Raw genomic sequence first — 19,786 nt, 5'->3', positions numbered from 1 at the left:
CATGATTCGGTTTCTATTTATTATTTCTTTCCTTGTTGTCAGATCCCTGACTTGTGAGTCTAACAACCTTCCATATTACAGTGACTCGGTACAAAGCCAATACTTACAGCCAATCAATACCTTAAATCTACAGACAAATGTAGACAACCTCTTTTCTGGGAAACTCCCTTGAAGCAAACCGACAATCTCCAGCCGTCACTTTAAGAAAAATCAACAGTGCAGTGCAGGCGTTTCTGAGTCAGGGACCTGAAGTTCTTTTATTGAGCCACTCTGCAGTTGTCATGTGTCCTAACATGTACTGTGCATACCTAGTGCCTAGCAAATATGGTAGTTTCCACATACATATACTATATTCTTTGTGTGTGGCTGTAAAAATGCGAGCTCCTCAGAATGCAAACGTCACTGTTACATATATCCCACTACAGAGTTAAACCAATAAATTGTATTTGACTACAGTATGATTCCACTGCCTCATGTTTAGGTGATTTATTTTAGATTAGCATGTTAGAAAAGCACAAACATGCAAAGAGTCAATAATTTTGCGTTATAATAGAATCAGAGCTTCTTAATACAGTAAAAGCAGATGATTGTCTCTGCTCGCTGTAGGTCTTGAAGGTATTTTTTCATTTATCAGAGCTGTTATTGATTTTTACATCTAAAACACTGCAATAGTTTTTCTGTAAATTTAAACGTCTTTCTCTAGTTTCTCTCCCTCTGTAGCTTTTATTTTAAAAACACAACTGGTTGTGTGATGTTTATTAGTCCTTTCCTTCTGAGCATTTGGGAAGTATCAATAATTTACATGAACCTTGGGGTTATTGATTCCTGCTGCACTTCCACCTACCTTGCTGGCTACATGTTGGTCTGAAAAATTCATGATGAATCCAGGTTGTATGTGGAAGTAGGCATGTACCAAATTACCACAGACGCATCTCGCATGTACAGGGATCTTAACGTTTTTACCAAGAAATCTGTCCAGAAGATCCTGTAACAAAAACTTTACGTTGAAAGTAAAGTTATTATTTACAATTCAAATAAAGGTTATCACCTACATATAGGGGTGTTTTAACAGATTTAATATCCATCTTATTCTGCTTTTCTAGCGGATGTAGCAGAAAACCTTCTAGAAAACAGAAAGCGATCATCAAAAATCTTTTGCTCAGTCATATAGTGAATATTAGACTTCAGCTTACTTGTGGTTTTGGTGGCATTCTGAGCGTTTTGACCACGGGCTGGAAGAGGCTCATTTACTTGTGCAAATATTTCAGCATGAAGGATTTATTCCACACAATGCTTGTGCTGAGGTGTGCTCCCCTTTGGTAGTCTCGATTAAAGGGCAGATTCATTAACATCAATAAATGCTACCTGTCTAATATATTGTTTTTCCATCTACAGTGTTTGACTTCCACTGAACTACAAATGTGTTTCTGATACAAATATACATTAGAAGACTGTGTTTAATATAAATGCTCTCACAGCTCATGTGGGGATCTCCTAAGAGGGACATAAGCAGTTGGTAAGGAAAGCTTACCCAGCTGTTCTGCATGACCTTTCCCTGCAAGTCTCTGATCTAGATAAACACCTGGGACAGGAATAACAAGTCTCATTATGCAATGTAATTATTGTAATTAATCATAGACAACAATAATGTTAACAGGTCAATGTCAATTAGAGTTGAAGTCTCAGTTGTGTGCATTCTTGGTTCCACGAGCTAAAGGTTGCAAAGGATCAAGGGAGCGTGTAATGTAAGTAATCACTGGCAAACCTACTTGGACAAGATACTAACACAAAATGATTTCCCCATCACCACCAAAAAAACTTACCCAAGCCTCCAACAACCAAAATTATAGAACATTATATAGTATCATTACTTTATGCTATGGTCCCTAAATCCAAGCTATGGTATACACTCACTGGCTACTGTATTTGGTAGACTTTGCTGAGGCTGGACCCCTTTTTCTTTCAGAACTGCTTTGATTCTTCATGCACAGGTGTTCACAACATTCCTCAGTCATTTTGGTCCATATTGACGAACTAGCATCACACAGTTGCTGCAGATTTGTGAGCAACAAGTCAATGATGTGAATCTGCTGTCCCACCACACCCCAAAACGCTGTATGGAATTGAGATCCTGTGACTTTATAGACCATTTGAGTACAATGAACCTACTGTCAGGTTAAAGAAACCAGTTTGAGATGAGCTCTGGGACATGGTGAATTATACTAACAGGAGTGCTGCACAGTGTAGTCTTCTGCTGCTGTGGCCCATCGGCTTCAGAGTTTGATGTGTGGTTTGTTCAGGTATGCTCTTCTACATACTTTGGTTGTAGTGGGCGCTTGAGTTATTTTTTACTTCTTATGAAGCAGTTTGACCTTTTTCTTCTGAAATCCGGCATCAACAAGCCATTATTATCCAAATAAGTCTCTTAAATCACCTTTCTTCATCATTCTGTTGCTCACTTTGAACTGCAGCACATTATCCAATCCATGTCTATATGATTAAACACACTGAGTTTGTGCCATGTGATTCACTGATACATTTTCAATGTGATTGTATCATCAGTATGCCAATATGCCTCGTTTTGTTTTTGCTGCAGGATGAACTTTTACACACAGCGCTCCATAAAAACAGCAGGGAGCAAGGCCAAAAATGCAAAGTCAGCTGCAACAGACATCCAGCACATGGAAGGTGGAAATATATTTAAGTCAAATTGTATGATTAGTGGGCACAGAAGAGTTGTATGTGATCAAACTGAAGAATCATAAAATATTCAGTTGTTTAAAGTAAGTATGTAAATAAAATAATGAATTTGTGTCTTACTTTTTCATATTTTTTTGCAGACAAAATATTCTAAAATTCTAAATGAGTAATCTAAACCTTTTTGAAAACCTTCAAAAACTCTCAAGCACAGAAATCACAAAAGTTTCCACTTCTTGATGTCCTTGCTCAGACATTTTTGGAGTGCCATTTCAAAAGCCACAGTTTTCACTGCAGTGTTGAGACAGATGGTCTCCAAAGGGGGAATTGAATAGACTTCGCACTTATTGTGTGAGTTTGCCACTTAGAGGTTGACATGCAGATGATTAAGGAAGCCTCGGAGGGTTTACTTCTTTCCATCTGAAATTTACAGGAAAATTGATGTTTGTTAATCATGCATCAGCACCAGTCAGCCAGGCTAAAGGTCAGACCAACTAATACTAATATACCTGACACACACTTGCCAACACTGTACCACCCGTCTCCTAAACACCAGAGCACCCAGCCCCCGTCCCTGCGGTGCCTTCTGCTTCCTCTCCCCTGCTATCATAGAGTTACGACCCTGTTTGCTCCCACAAGGGCTGTCTGTACAGTGTGCTCCCCTGCCAGTGCTGCTGAGTGCTGGGAGATAGACGAGGAGAGCCCAGGAGCCTGGCAAGGAAATCAAAGTCCTCTCGGCAAAAGTGAGTGGTGCGGCTATCGAAGAGTGGCTTCCAGTTCTGGCATGTCTCACAGATAGCGACCAACACTTCTGTGGTGTCTCCTCTCTGATGATGCTGCAGCTAGAATAAAGAGCTTAGTAAAAGCCCTCCACTGATGTCTGATGGTGCTTCTACATTCAGTGACATACAGTACATTCAAGGTAGGCCGTGATAAATATTCGAAGTTTTTGGATTGAAGATTTTTTGAATAATTAATGTATTATTGCTTCTATGCATATATCTTAATTCTATTTCTGGCCATGGTGGGTTGGAGACTATGCCAGAATGCTTAGAGTGTGAGACAGGGGAACACCCCACATATGCCCTCACTTTATCACAGCTCTAATGTAGCCAGTCACTTTCACACTTATCACCAATTTAGAGTCCCCACTTAACTCTAATCTACTGTAGTTGGACTGCCAACAGAAAGCAGACCTCAGCGACTCCTTACATTCACAAATACCCTTCCCGTTTCCATAACATTTGTGAAACTGCCTAAAATATAATTAAAAACAGAATACAGTGATTTACACTTTTATGTAAATGAATGAAATAAGCATCCTAAGCATTCAGCATCTGGTTAAAGCATTATAACAAACCAGATTTGTATTAGATGGAGGTTCTGAGACTTGCTAGCGGAGGTTTGACTATAAAATAAGGCGCTTAAAGAATCTTGTTTCATGTACATTAAAAGAACATATGTGCAATCTTGAAGATTATGCTCTACCTTTTAATCTCGCTAGAGAGGCCTTCATGTGAAGGGTTTGTCAAACATCTGCCCCAACATCTGCTCGTAATACATATATTCTCTTATGCAGGCTTGTAATGGAAGCTACCTGACTATTTCTTGCTTCAAGCCTTGCTCCATTAGTGCAGGTTTGACAAGCGAAGCTCAAAGGATCTAACAGCAAACATCCAGGGAATCACCTCAGAGACAACACGACAGGCCCATCAAGCCACACGTCAGCTGTAATATCATCTTCAATATCCTGTGCACTCCCTTAGCCAAAGTCATCCACAGTTCTGGCAAACAGCACACCTCCTCCCAACAAAAACAGATGTCTGTTCCTTGACCTCCCCCCCTCTACAGTAACCTGCTAACAGGTTCCACTATTTTTAGTGTTGTAGAGTAATACTTTTAAAGCTTATACTATAGTCAGACATCCCACGCGGGCATCTGGTATGCGGCGCTCATTCATGACCACTCCTTGGTGCAGAGCTGAGGTCAAGCAACACTTTTTGTCAGGCAGTCGTGTTGTGAAACATGATACGTATTAAGTATGTGTGATCCTAAGAGCACTTTACAGGAGAGAGCTCCGTCCTTGAAGCCCAGTTGGGAAAAAAAAAAAAATCAAAGGAAAGGAGAGGCAGCTCTGGGCTAATGTCTGCTGAATAGAGACCTTTGCTTGGTGTGCATCAGGTTAAGATTAAAGTCAAAATCATAGCTTTCTTTATTAATCAATAAAAACATGACAGTTAAATCAGAATCACAGAATTGTGTAAAAGTCTTGAAGCAGTTCATTGAACATGTGTGCAAAAATGCTTGGAAATGCTGAGCATAAGTTAAGTTTGTACAAGCTTGAAAGCCAACATTTTGTATGACCATCAATTCTGACGAGTTCTCTAACGCCACTGAGTGAAATGCCAAAACCACGACAGAGCAGCCACATTGTTTTACAGATCGCTGCGGCACTCACTGTTGTGCATCCGTCCTTACCTTCTTATACACTGACAGACGTGTTGTCGCTGACTTTCAGTCCAGTTCTTTGGCATAGCTCAGCCTTTTCCCCCCATTTCTCTTCCTTAAGAATGACTTCTTGACAGCCACTCTTCCACTGTGACTGAATCCTGTTGATGAGGCTTCAGTGAACAGTAGATGGATCAGCTGCACGTCCAGATGGATCTCTCAGCTTCTGTCAGGTCGTTGCTGATATTTTTTCCTATTTCTGAAAGACATGACTTTCAGATACTGTTCATTTGCTGTAGATAGACAAAATGAAATTTAAGGGATGAAAAACTAACATTGTCCAGTTTACTCTTTTTTTTAAGGACACAATGCACAACGTGCTGAGATATGCCAAGTTTTCATCTAATAGTTCTTTGGGAATCACCCAAAATACGATTCTATACCTGCCAAACTGTTAATTTTGGCATTTCTCATAGGTTGAACTAAATAAATGAGAATTAGTGATGTGTTTTTGTGAGAAACTACTAGTAACAGTACCCAAGGATCCATTTTACAACTGGTAAATTGCCAGATTACACTGCTTTATTCTTTGAGTTTGGGGTGTTTTTAATGCTTGAATGAGTCATTGATGTTAAGTTTTGACTTTCAGTGCTCTTCGTGGACAAGCACCAGCTTACAACAGTGAACTTTTACAGCCTTACAAAAATAGGTGTGTTTAACTAACTTTTCTTATAGTACTCAGCATTAATTGTCATCCCCAAAAAGCTGCAGTGCAATCAGCACACACTACTTATGCCCCCTCAAAGATCATTTCCATTTCATTACACTGCCACTCAGCCAGCTTTGTTTGGCTGAGCCTACATTTGCCTTTGAACATCAATGGCACCTTTTGTCTGAAACTGCTGTAACGTTTCCAGCAATGATCAGATAGCACTTCTGCTATTTTTATTTCTACATGTGGCACTGGCCCAGAAAAATAAGATCTGAGTTGATTAGTGAAGCCTGCAAACCCTTTGTGGTACATCTAAAAGGAGGCCTTCATCTAACAGTCTAAACAGCAGCACTGAAATATGCAGCTACGATTAAATAACAGGCAGTCCGATTCATCCTGTTTAAGCACACTAAGAATACCAAATGTTTGACTGAAGCTTTGAATAAGTAAGGAGACATTTTAAGAAGCATGTTTATTTTATTGCAACCGTCAAGTGTTTAGTTACTCCAAGAAGGTGAGAATATTATGGCTCCATCTCAGAGACCCCGACACGTCCGGACATGTCTTGGTTTCTGTGTCCTTTACACTCATTTTACAGTAAAACACATCTTTCAAATGTCTCTTCTTTAAACGTCTTCTGAAGAAGACAAAATGTTTCAGACACCACCCTGCCATTCAGAGGTAGGGGCTGCAGAGGCAGGTCAGTGCTCAGTGGAAATCTTTACATCATGATACCAGCAGACACGCACACACACACACACACTCATCCACAATAACACACTGTAGGTAGAATTTTTTTTTGCTCGAGTAGCAAAAATATTAGAGTGATGAACAGACTGGCACAGTTCACATTATATTCAGTATAGCGAATGAACACACTCACTCACTCCCACCCACACTCACACAAACCTGAATATGGCCAGGTAGAGTCTACTAAGAGAGGTACTTTTCCGTAATTGAAGTCTTAGCATTTCCATCCAACGCTTATTCCCTCATTTTTCACTTGGATGAGTATCCCACCATTTTCCCATCAGTCTAGAAGTCAGTTAATAAGGCGAGTTCGCTGTGTACGCCTCCAACAGCTCCAGCCAGGCTGAGGACCAGGAGGCAGGCAGGGTGCGGCTGGATCAATGTCCTCATGTCTGTGGAAGACAAAGCCGGTAGGGACCCTGGAGCCTGCAGCTTCCCTGCTGCACTCTGTCAATTCCACTCATCTCCTTCTACTGGTTCGCTCTCACGAAGCTCTCAGCTGAAGAAAAAAGTAGATTCTTTCACCCGCTGGAGATCAAAATCACCTGGAGAGGCAGGACGCAATGTGTCAGAGCACATTTAGTCACCGGACAGTAGTTATACAAATTATATGACCTACATAAAAACAAATAAGTGCCACGTAGTATTGCTGCATTTGGTGAAGAAAAAAAAACTGCTGTGTAACACTGATTTCTTATATTATTTAAAAAAAAAGTGCAGACATCTCCAACTGAATCATTCTCACAGAGCTAGTTTCCACGGGAACACATTAAAGGCAGCGTGAGCTGTCATGTTTACTTTATTAAAGGAACATTTGTGAGCTACTTTTGGATTGAAAATTTAAATAAATGTATGAAGAACAGCAACAATTAGCTAAAGTTAAGCTGCTGTTATATTTGCATGATAAGGGAAAAGTTTAGCATCACAGCATAGCATTTGGTAATAAACCAAAATATTAGGTGCAATCAAAAGGTTGGGGGATCGAGCATATATAAATGAAGACCAACTTCTTGTAAAAGTCTGAGTCGTTTTTAGAACAGGTACCATTTTTAGCTCACTCCATTCAAGGTCCATTATGCCTCTTTGCACTATCTGCTGGATCCTCTAGGGCAGGGGTGGGCAATCTCAGTCCACGAGGGCCGGTGTCCCTGCAGGTTATAGATGTGTCCTCGAACCAACACAGCTGATTTAAATGGCTAAATTAGCTCCTCAACATGTCCTGAAGTTCTCCAGAGGCCTGGTAACGAACTAATCATGTGATTCAGGTGTGTTGACCCAAGGTGAGATCTAAAACCTGCAGGGACATCGGCCCTCGTGGACTGAGATTGCCCACCCCTGCTCTAGGGTGTCAAAACTTGAACTTGATTTTCATTTTCAGGAAGTGCTATGAAGTCAAGGAGGAGGAATGAGTGAACATTATGTTGGTGTGCCCACAAAACACAACCCATTTTCAGAGTGCTCTGTTCATGCTCTCGGTGGCATGCTGGCACACACCACAGTTTAGGTTGTTTCCACTAAATGTCTTCCCCCTGATGCCTCAGGATGTTACAGCATAACTGAGAGTCACCGAGTCAACTCGCATCCCAGAATCTGATTCACCATTGCGAATTTGGGTCTGTTTGAATGAGAACATTTATATTTGCTATCTGTAGGAGTTTGAAGACCATGGTGAAAACGCGACGAGAGCAAGTGCGGTCACTTCCTTCCAGTCAGCAACCAAGATGATCTTGAAGACCAGATTGGCCAAATTTAAATCACATACTTTGTTTTTTTAATTATTTTTAAGTGACTGCATAATACATAGCATAATCCAAATTATTAAAAATAATCTATGATTCATCCAAAATTGATTAAATCTGAGCAAACTGTTCTAAAAGACCAACTACAACCTTTATGCCACAGAAGAAGTGGAGAAAAATATTCTTTTAAGTGGGTTTTTTAAGTGAAACTTTAATGTTCAAATTGGAGGGCACAAGTAAATTTTCCATTACCACATGAATGCTAATTTTAGGTCTGAATGAGGTCCTGTCCTGCACTCTGTGCTTAGCCTTGTGTGCTCTGCCTCTCTGACAGTTAGGTACACCAGCAGGAGCTGCTGTATAAATTATTGAGGAAAGGACACAAAAAGTGAAGAGTGAAAAGGCTTATTATAGCTGGAACATGCTGACATCAAGTTAATATACTAACTAACTAACATAGATATCAATACAGTTTTTTGTTCCTTCATTCATGTTTGGATACTTGCTGCCCTCTTAGCAGGCATCCAAGCTGCCCCATAAACCATGCATAATAATTTATTGTCTTTATTATGTTTTTCCTTCAATTATTGGCTCTGTGAGACTGCTAATAAGATACTGCACCCACAACCGATTCATTGAATTGTATTCTTAACTCCAAGTCCAGCACACAAACAGAATAGCTGACAGCCATCATTATTCTCACAGACGGCCAATCGGTTATTCCCAAACTCAGACTCCAGCTGGTAAAACATTCACAGGTTATTGAGTTCTCTCTCCAGCCTTTTTTAAAACCCTAAATTTATAGCTGTAGATACACCTCATCAACTGATGCTCTTCATTACACACACGCTGAAACCGGATAATCATACGTTTCGGATCCTTTATAGTAAAGATTATACTCCACATTCAGTGGGGCCTTCTATTGAAATGAAAACTGCGGACATGCGGGAAAACAGACGCCCGAGGTGCACACCTGACCGGTCTCAGCCACATAAGCTGATTATGCAGAGGAGGGACACAATTAACAGCAATCAATTGGTACAACCCAGCTGTCAGTGCCAAGCAGATCATAAGTGTACAAATGGAGATGGAGCAAGAGGTTGCATAACAGAAAAGCCTGCATCCACCTGACAGAGAGACCGAGAGAGAGACTGCCTCTGTGCACCACATCCATTTAGGAGAACAATGAATAGAAACGCAAATTACATCAAAAGGTAAAGTGAGGAAGCTGGACCTGCAAGTGGCCATGCAGGTTACGAAACACAATGACACAAGCTTATTAGTTTTTACTTATTATTTTTAGTTATTTAGTTTTTGAAAATGTAGAATACTCTAATCTGGGACCAAATCAGGCTATTTGACCAAGTCGGATATGTATGGACAATATTCAACACTAATCAGAATTATAAAGCAAGGAGGAAAATGCAGAATTGTGGATGGATCCAGTTCATACGGTCCACCAGTATTGCCCTTCTGCTAAGAGCTTTAAGGTATACCTGTACAAGTTCTCTTCTGCCCAATTAGGAACAAACCCCATCACCCTGTACCTTGTCCTTGTAAACACTCCATCAAGTCCAGGTGTTTGGGAGCCACACAGCCTCATTCAAACTGACCTGTCTGGGGCACTTTGGCCAGCAGCATCATCAGCCTTCTATACTCCTGGTACTTTTTGCTCTTGGCTTCAGTCCTGCCACAAAGAGGAGAGTAATAAAGTTAACTCAGAGAAAAATGTGCTTTTGTCTCTATAGGAGTACAAAGTCAAAGGATTTTCAGCCCTCCTACAAACGCAGTTACCTGTTCTTTCTTCCTTATTAACAAAAATAAAACTAATTGAATATATAAATATGGTTTTTTGGTTTAAAAATGTAACTACTGGGAAGAAGGTCTCATTGCCACCACTGTAAAGTCCGCTCTGTTTGTCTGCGCGGTTTTGTCATTCTGCAGATCAGTGTGAGAGCAACTTTATACTCTGCATAAAAACTCTACACAGCAAAGTACATTTGTGCACAGGTGAGCTGGGTTATTTTTTGATACTAGAAAAAAATTACTTTAACATTTTGATGAATAAAGAAACCCAAAATGCCTTTGTAGTTCCACATCTCCTCTTCTCTGACACATCCTAGAATGAAAAATGTGTTCGTGAAACTAGGCAGTAACAATGGTAAGAGAGACAAAGAAGGTGCTGTGGAAGTGGATGATGAGCATAACCCATCTTGAGGGGGAGGATAGTAAGACGGACATGGGGAGAGAGAATCATGTTGTATCTAATGTCATGTAGAAACTGTAGAAAATCTCAGTGCTTTACAAGGACACAAAGCCCTGAGATTAGTGGCTATAAAGCCCTCTTATGTTTGTCTAGCTTCTGTTTTATAACCTGTGCACATGTAGTAGCTGAATATGTTCAATCTGTGGTGGCACATATCACAAATATCATAAAAATCTCATTAACGGTAATACAATATAGCATAAACACAGACTCGTGAGAATGATGGCTTGTTATGTAAGAACAAGAGGGACAGACAGCAGATAGGTGCAACTAAGTATGAAAATATGAACTAGTAGCTATTACATAATATTTCACTGAAATGTTGATACTGTATGACAAATATTTTGCTGCCTGAGCAACCACAGTAGCGCTCCTGGGATCTGTGTGTATGAGCCCAGTCAAAAGTGCTCCTCCATGTGGGTGCAAACTCACAGGACTCCTGTGCAGTATTTGTGAAGCAGGAAGTTGGACAGCTCTTGAAGGATTGGCTGGCTGTGCAGGGCGACAAACTGTTCCCGACAAACCTGGCAGGAAGACGAGGCAGAGAGAAGTGCACTTTGAGTTAGTTCGGTTTAAACGTTTGACCGTTTGACTCTGGCTTGCTGACCAACTGAACAATGAATGGAGCACAGAAGAAGAAAAAAAATCAAGGGATGCAACCAAATCTGGCAAATGGACCAGCTCCAAGAGCTGAAACAACTTTGCCTTGGCTGTATGTTTTCTCCATTTCTGCTTCAAAACCCATTTTTGTCAAATGTACTGAAAGAGAAGGTAGGGTGGAAAGAATTTATTAAAGTTAGAAGATAACAGGAAAAGATGAGCTGTGTTGTAATATTATTGCGTTAGTATTTCCATATTTATGCAGGTCTGGATATCACAAAGGTCTAATTAAAATCAAATTATTTTCCATAACTTAAAAGAACCCCATGATACACATTTGCTGGCTCGAGGTGACTTAATTTAATAGCTAATTAACAGTCATTCATGAGAAGATCATAGATCATCCAGCACAATATCACACGGAATCTCTACAGGCACGTCAAACTGCTTATCAGAGACCCTAAAACTTTTGCACCCTTCTGTAAATGCTGATATCGTACTGTGCAAAAGTCTTGAGCCACTCGTCATTTCTTTAGATTTTGTTGCCAAGGAGCCAAACTCTGTAATTTTCTTTATAAAAAAAAAAAAAAAAAAGGTCTTTGACTTTCCTTTGGACTCATTTTCAGTTCAGTCATTGTGCCGAAACCTTTTTAGAGGAACTTGTTTTGTTTGTGTGCTGCACCTTAACTCTGACCCATGAATCATTTCAACAAAAAAAAAAAAAAGCACCTAAACTCAAGGGACGAACCTGTGTTATGTTGTTACACATAAAAATGTAGCCAGTTTGTTACGAGCAGCCTGTCACAAAAACACATCATTTGCTGCCATTTCTTTGCTTGAACCTATGAAGATTTCCAAAGATAACACAATTTGACAACCATGACAGCATAAAGTTGTATTTTTGCACCAACATGGTGATTCCCAAAGAGCAGTTAGCTGAAAGCTAATATCGCAGCACCATTCATCCTTAAAAAGATATCCAAGAAAACCAGAAAGTAGAAAACAAAGTGGAGGACAAAAACCAAAACAAAACATGTGTCAGGCCTAAACCCTAGATCAGGCCTAGACCTTCAGCTTATCTATCTTCTCTAATGTTCAATGAAAGCTAATCTGAAATCATCTCAGGGGAAGGGTGGCTGTCAAGAAGCCATTCTAAAGGAAGGGACATGGGGAGAAAAGGCTGATGTTTGCCAAATTACACAAGAACTGGACTGAAAATCAGCGACAACACATCTGATAGAGTCACGAATCCAGATTTGAAAGTTCATGGTTTAACTCCTCAACAGAACAAAATATATTAAAGTCATTATCAAATATTGACTTTCAAGCTTTTTAGGATTGTAAAAACTTTTTTTTGCCTTCCAAACTGTATTTGCATGTATGTTTGCAGATTAAGTGCTGTAACAATTTTCCTCACCATATATAAAGAAACGAAGGGTGGGTCAAGACTTTCGCACAGTACTGTAAATATACAGTAACATATACGGTTTTACTATCAGACTATTTCTCCCCCACGTCTTGTTAAAAAAAATCCACACCACCTTTTTAAAGTTTATATGTCTGAACGTATCAGAAGAGCTAGAACTAAAGTTTCTTTCCTTTATGAGTTACCTTTATCAATTATGTTGTTTAAATCAGTTTCCTTAAACTTTTAATTATTGTTATCTGTGGGTGCATTTCACAGTGAATCAGAGGTGTACTCCACACCTCGCCCAGCACTGATAGGATCCGTGCCCTTTTAATAGGATGCGCAGTCCAGAGAAATTGGCAGGTGAAGGAAGAATCAGTTGCCATTAAAACAAGGATCTACTTCGTGTGCTTAGGTGTTGACCAAGATATTTAATACCCCCCGTCTACCGCTGTGTTCAATTACCTGTGTAATGAGGAAGGCGTACACTCACACAGATGAGACGGAGAATATGCAAGGGAATAAATATAGTGAGAGGGAACTGCTTCATTGGTTCTAACTCCTCTGAGACTGGGTGAAGACATAAAACCCCGACTGCTCTGAAGCTACATCTACAGAAAATTGGGGCCTTATGGTAATTTGATCCATTTTATTCAATGCTGTGTCTCAGTCTGGGCCTGATGACTGAGTTTCAGCTGGCGGGGGCAGGCAGTCATTTATTCAGCACATCAGCCTGTCTGCTGGTGCTACCTGCAGCCTGTATATGTACAAAGCAGTGACAAAAGAAGTTTGTTTCACTGGCATCACCAAGCTGTTCTCCCAAAACTGAAGCACTAGTCATAGGTGCTGCACAAAATATTTTTATCACCTGCTTCGGCTGTAGAAATGCTAAAAGAAGCTCAGGTCTCAGTGATTTCACAAACACAAAAACACTGCTCAGCTTCGACTAAAGAAAGCAAGACATAATCAGTGGTGTCATTTTTTAACTTTAATTAATCAGCAAAAGAAGGCAAGCGCAAAACCCTGAATATACATGATCAAAACATGCTGGAAACAGCTGTGAAAAAATGAAGTAATCTGCACAGGCGGGAGCAAAAAACTGACTGCTTTAAAACGTTACCTTGTTCATGGTGTCCACAGTGAGCGCATGCGTCCAGAAACAGTCATGAACTGAGACAAAAGTCAGACCAGAACTGAGAGAGGACAAGAAGAGAGGAGACAAAGGCATCATGACAGGTCACGTGCAGCAATTACATCACAGAAAAAGGACAAAAGAAAGAGTAGACAGTGTTACTATAAAAGGTAAGTGCACAGGACTTTATTAGAAACCTAGCAAGCCAACAGCAGTTATTCATTCAAAGCCAATTATAGTGTCATAAAGAGGGAATGAATTAACAGAATGCCTATTTGAGGTGATGAATGGACTTAATATGAGACTGCACTCATATGGGATCATGCAAATACAGAGAGTGCCAGTATCTGACTCTATAAAAATGATTCTGTAACACCAACAAAAAACGTAAAGAATCTTTTATTTCAGGTTTTTGACACGTTACCTGTAGCAGTGGAGAGATGTCAGCATCATGTGTGTGGAGTCCAGAGAGTGAATGAAGTTTGGTGGAAAAGCATTCTTCTGTTTAACTGTGTCTGGTCTCCTGTGAAAAGACAGAGAACAAAGCGCAGACATATAATACCTTATATAGTTATTTTCTCTAATGGTTCCTGTACACAAGCTTGAAATGGCCTCATTATGAACCGTGCTCACAATTCCCCAGAGTGAGACAGTTACCAATCTATCATTTTTGTTTATGTTTAAGTGTTTGTAAAAATAAAACCTTCAATAGCGTCTCCTTGTGCACCTCAGGTTACTTCAGAAACTATGTGAGCTTTGCTTCATCGAAGATACGTTCCAATCACTTGCACGCACACATCTGCGAAGGAACAGGGGAAATTTGTGCAGACCCCAAACTCTGCATAAAACTTCACGTTAAGGATTTCACTGGTGTGGAGTAAGCGGAGACCCTGGCTACAGCTCAGAGACAAAAGTGGAGTTTTCTGTGGAATAGTCCTTTATGCCCAAGCCTGGAGGCAATACTCAAGTCAGGAGCATGACCCGGAGCAAGCCTTTTTGTTTTTTCCAACAGTCACAGGGTCAGAGTGTCCGTCCAGAGCTCTACTGTAACATCTTTAACTGTCTGACATATTAAGTGCCAAATGTCCCAGCCACTGTGGCCTTATCACATAACTACTTAACTATGGATAAAGTAAATGGGTACACATGGGTAGCCATGTAGGTCGAATATAGGTCGGTGTCGGTGTAATAGTCATTTACATTCTATACTAGTATAAGCTTCTTGTAAACAAGAATTTAATGTACACTATATCAATAAAGACCAACTTTCCCACTGTAAAAAAACAACCTGTTTCATAGTTTCTCTGATAAAGAGAGTACACTCTATTTAACTTGAATGTTGACACATGCTGTCTGTGTGTCAAGGATCATTATTGAAGTGACTGCTGTTGCTTCAGGTGTGTAAATGTGAAACTAACTTTAGAGAGCAACAATGATCCTGCTGTTGCATGAATGTGGAGGCATGCAGCTTGCTGCAGTTCACCAAATATGACACACACTGAAACTTTGTTTACAACAGCGTCTTTTATATTTAGATATCTATAACAGTATAAGGTGCACAGTCTATATGCATGTGTCTAATCCTTGTGTGCACATTGTGTGGATATGTGGGGAAATGTTGGGCGTTCAGAGGTTTGAGGGAGAATATTTGGTGGAGATGTCATGGTATGACACGGTACACTTTAATGCAGCACACTGTAAAGACAGGAGGAGGAGGGGGAGGTTTTCAGGCCCAACTACAAAGTCTTTGATCTACAATACATGTCCTTGTCCCCAAAATGAAATTCACTTAAAACAGTTTTGAGCTCACTGAAGAAAATCCAGCATGTGGTCAGATGGAGGCTAAAAATGACAGCTGTGCTTAAAGTAATGCAGTGCTGTTCGATGAGACAGCCATTAAGGGGAGGTCTACCAGAATGAAATCACATATGGCTAATAGATTTGTAGGTGGAGTCACTGTACATTATAATGGCACCTTGTGCTAACCATTATGGACTGTTAGATCAGAGGCTGAAAGATAAGGAAGCCATAATGCCCATTAACAAGTTGACATTCTGATCCAAGAGTGTTCAGTGGTCTTTATTACATTAGTACCAATGACCAGTGTTGGACCTCTATTTTGAACTACACATCTGTAGAGTTGGTTACTATTTCTAGCATGACTGTAGTTCACATGTTGACCAAATCTATCCGCATTCATACTGAATGAGTGACAAATAAAAACCTGCCACGGTACAGAAAGATGAAGGCTGTGTTGTCTTTAGGCCAGGCTTAACTTCCATTAGCTTTAAAGTTACTGAGATTATTTCTTCAGAAAACCTTATCAATGAAAAAGTCATATTATCTTTTTCGCCAGACACGCACAGATTGGAGCTTAAGAACTGTGTTTTATTTAAACATGTCTTTAATTGTCCACATTTTTTTTTTTTTTAATAGGTCGAGAAGTCTAATAAACTTTATTTGATTATGGACAATAATGTCCAGCTAATAAAAATCAATGTAGGAGGAAGAGCACACATGAATTTATTACTGTTAATGGATGCATCATTAACATTATTAGTCATAATTGAGCTATAAAAGTCACACTGTGGAATAAAGCCCTGCTGTGTGGACGGATTTCAACATCAATATTTATTTTGTGCTATGTGATCTCCGGGGCGCAGCCTGCTTTATGCTTACAGAAGTAATACAAATGCAATGCTGGTGATTCTGATGATGAAATTGGTGGTTAAAAAACACCCTGCCAATCTGCATCCCCTGTGTTCCCATTACCCTGCGCCTGTGCCATTCAAATCCTCTGGGCTGCCACAGACGACAACATTCTAATGGGAATGCAGAAAGAGCACCGACAGCCTGAGCCAAAGCTAAATCAAACACACAGGCGTAAACCATGACTGTCTCTGTCAGTCTTCTTTTCCGTCTGTCCATTTTTCTTTTGGCTTGGAAATGTAGACTTACCAAGTGCTTTCAGTTCTGCTGTTTGAGCTTTAAGCTCAGCAAAATCAAGATTTCTGGACATTTGTTTGCAAGCTCGCTTGCGTATCAGTGCACAGAAATATTTTTTTTTCTTTTTCCTCACATGCACACATACACAAAAAAACAAAAATGTCAGATTTAAATCCCATAAGCCTAACAGAATGTAAAGGTAGACAGGGAGGACAGTCTCTGAGGTGAAACTGCTCTCTCTACAGAGCAAACAAGCGACTCTTATAGGGCTTGCATCAAAAAGACTGTATTTCACAGCACAGGCCTGGATTAACAACACCCGTTTTTTTAAAAGAAAAAAAGAAGACTAAAGGAAAAAGCAAGAGAACTGAGAAAAAGCCATCAGTACTCCCTTACTACTGCGCCTTTTTAAAAACTATACTGCTGGATCAGTTTACCTTAAGGAGATCATGCAAATATGTGTGGTTCTGTGTGTCTGTGTGTGTGGAGTGAAAGGCCAAAGAAAATCACGATGGTTGTGTGGAGTCTGGCTCAGAATGTCAGCTTGCTTCCGCTGACAGCAAATCTCAAGTTTCGGACTGAACTCTTTCCTCCCTCTGACTTCTTCTAACCCTTGCCCTGTTTTGATATTCAAAGGACTGGATCTGTGGTGTACTGTAGATGTCAGACTGAGGAGGATGGCTGTCAGTCTTTGTCATCTGTGTCTCCAGTGCTCTCACTCTGTCATTCCTAGACTCCATTGCTGTCTCTCACTCTGTCTCCTTTTGTTCTTCGCTCACCTCTCTGTCTTTTCTTTAACCTCTCTATCCACACATTTCTAGCTCTTTGCAGTTTTGTAGATGGCAAAAAGAAATTTAGTGATAATTCATCTTTCAACATGTGGAATTCATTGGCATGTTATAGCTCAACCTCTCTTGGTAAATTCATCAGTACCAGAAGATGAATGTTTGGCTTTAAAGGAGTGAAGCCAACTTACATTTAAGAACTATTAAATTTCAGGAAGACATTGAAATTCTAGTCATGAAGACAGTTATTTTGCTGTATGACAATTGTATAACTCTAATTTAACCCTTAAGTAAATTTTAAAAAGCATTTTTCAGGCTGTGTCACGCAATCTTTAATGTAGAGTACTATGCAAAAGTGCATTTTGCCTCCAAAAAAAAAAAAAAAAAAAAAAAAAAAAAAAAAAAAAGAGACTTGTAACTTTTTTATACAGGGAGTGCAGAATTATTAGGCAAGTTGTATTTTTGAGGAATAATTTTATTATTGAACAACAACCATGTTCTCAATGAACCCAAAAAACTCATTAATATCAAAGCTGAATGTTTTTGGAAGCAGTTTTTAGTTTGTTTTTAGTTTTAGCTATTTTAGGGGGATATCTGTGTGTGCAGGTGACTATTACTGTGCATAATTATTAGGCAACTTAACAAAAAACAAATATATACCCATTTCAATTATTTATTTTTACCAGTGAAACCAATATAACATCTCCACATTCACAAATATACGTTTCTGACATTCAAAAACAAACAAAAACAATCAGCGACCAATATAGCCACCTTTCTTTGCAAGGACACTCAAAAGCCTGCCATCCATGGATTCTGTCAGTGTTTTGATCTGTTCACCATCAACATTGCGTGCAGCAGCAACCACAGCCTCCCAGACACTGTTCAGAGAGGTGTACTGTTTTCCCTCCTTGTAAATCTCACATTTGATGATGGACCACAGGTTCTCAATGGGGTTCAGATCAGGTGAACAAGGAGGCCATGTCATTAGTTTTTCTTCTTTTATACCCTTTCTTGCCAGCCACGCTGTGGAGTACTTGGACGCGTGTGATGGAGCATTGTCCTGCATGAAAATCATGTTTTTCTTGAAGGATGCAGACTTCTTCCTGTACCACTGCTTGAAGAAGGTGTCTTCCAGAAACTGGCAGTAGGACTGGGAGTTGAGCTTGACTCCATCCTCAACCCGAAAAGGCCCCACAAGCTCATCTTTGATGATACCAGCCCAAACCAGTACTCCACCTCCACCTTGCTGGCGTCTGAGTCGGACTGGAGCTCTCTGCCCTTTACCAATCCAGCCACGGGCCCATCCATCTGGCCCATCAAGACTCACTCTCACTTCATCAGTCCATAAAACCTTAGAAAAATCAGTCTTGAGATATTTCTTGGCCCAGTCTTGACGTTTCAGCTTGTGTGTCTTGTTCAGTGGTGGTCGTCTTTCAGCCTTTCTTACCTTGGCCATGTCTCTGAGTATTGCACACCTTGTGCTTTTGGGCACTCCAGTGATGTTGCAGCTCTGAAATATGGCCAAACTGGTGGCAAGTGGCATCTTGGCAGCTGCACGCTTGACTTTTCTCAGTTCATGGGCAGTTATTTTGCGCCTTGGTTTTTCCACACGCTTCTTGCGACCCTGTTGACTATTTTGAATGAAACGCTTGATTGTTCGATGATCACGCTTCAGAAGCTTTGCAATTTTGAGACTGCTGCATCCCTCTGCAAGATATCTCACTATTTTTGACTTTTCTGAGCCTGTCAAGTCCTTCTTTTGACCCATTTTGCCAAAGGAAAGGACGTTGCCTAATAATTATGCACACCTGATATAGGGTGTTGATGTCATTAGACCACACCCCTTCTCATTACAGAGATGCACATCACCTAATATGCTTAATTGGTAGTAGGCTTTCGAGCCTATACAGCTTGGAGTAAGACAACATGCATGAAGAGGATGATGTGGACAAAATACTCATTTGCCTAATAATTCTGCACTCCCTGTAGTGGTATCGAGCAAAACTTCTCTAGGCTTTCTTTGGGTATTGGCTGCCTGACCATTTTCAGAGGAATATTTTATTCATTGTAAAGTCAGACTGACCACTACAGATCTTATGGAGTTATGAATTAAAATGTTTTTTTTTTTTTGTTCAAATCATTATTAATATTTACAAAGGGGAGCATGGGAGAGGTGCAACATCGAGTAAAACACTATGCAGGTCTTGTTGTGTTTTGGAGCTTTACAGCCAATTGTGTTGGGGTTGTTGTCAAATCTGACATAATTATGATTTACTGATCCACCACACGATACCATCTGG

The 19,786-nt window shown here is 40.1% G+C and overlaps 1 protein-coding gene across 2 annotated transcripts in view; it reads right to left on the bottom strand.

Annotated features, from left to right (window-relative positions):
* Positions 1-19,786, bottom strand: part of polrmt (polymerase (RNA) mitochondrial (DNA directed)) — a 71,413-nt gene that overhangs the window by 12,274 nt on the left and 39,353 nt on the right. Inside the window, exons 17-21 of one of the 2 annotated variants that reach the window (XR_005699047.1) lie at positions 14,177-14,275; positions 13,741-13,813; positions 11,045-11,136; positions 9,960-10,033; positions 6,601-7,152 (exon numbers count right to left, since the gene is read on the bottom strand). Coding sequence is in view for 1 of the 2 variants with exons in the window: in XM_040052779.1 (XP_039908713.1) it covers positions 7,103-7,152; positions 9,960-10,033; positions 11,045-11,136; positions 13,741-13,813; positions 14,177-14,275 (388 nt within the window). In the remaining variant the exon portion in view is untranslated. Of the gene's footprint in view, positions 1-4,225; positions 7,153-9,959; positions 10,034-11,044; positions 11,137-13,740; positions 13,814-14,176; positions 14,276-19,786 lie in introns of those variants that run through there. The other variant, XM_040052779.1, reaches the window with a different exon arrangement.

Source organism: Simochromis diagramma, unplaced genomic scaffold (assembly GCF_900408965.1).
Source record: "Simochromis diagramma unplaced genomic scaffold, fSimDia1.1 OVJJ01000419.1, whole genome shotgun sequence".
In the NCBI taxonomy this organism is placed as follows: Eukaryota; Metazoa; Chordata; class Actinopteri; order Cichliformes; family Cichlidae; genus Simochromis; species Simochromis diagramma.
Note: the sequence above shows the minus strand (reverse complement) of the source record. Positions and strands in the feature narration are given on the sequence as shown.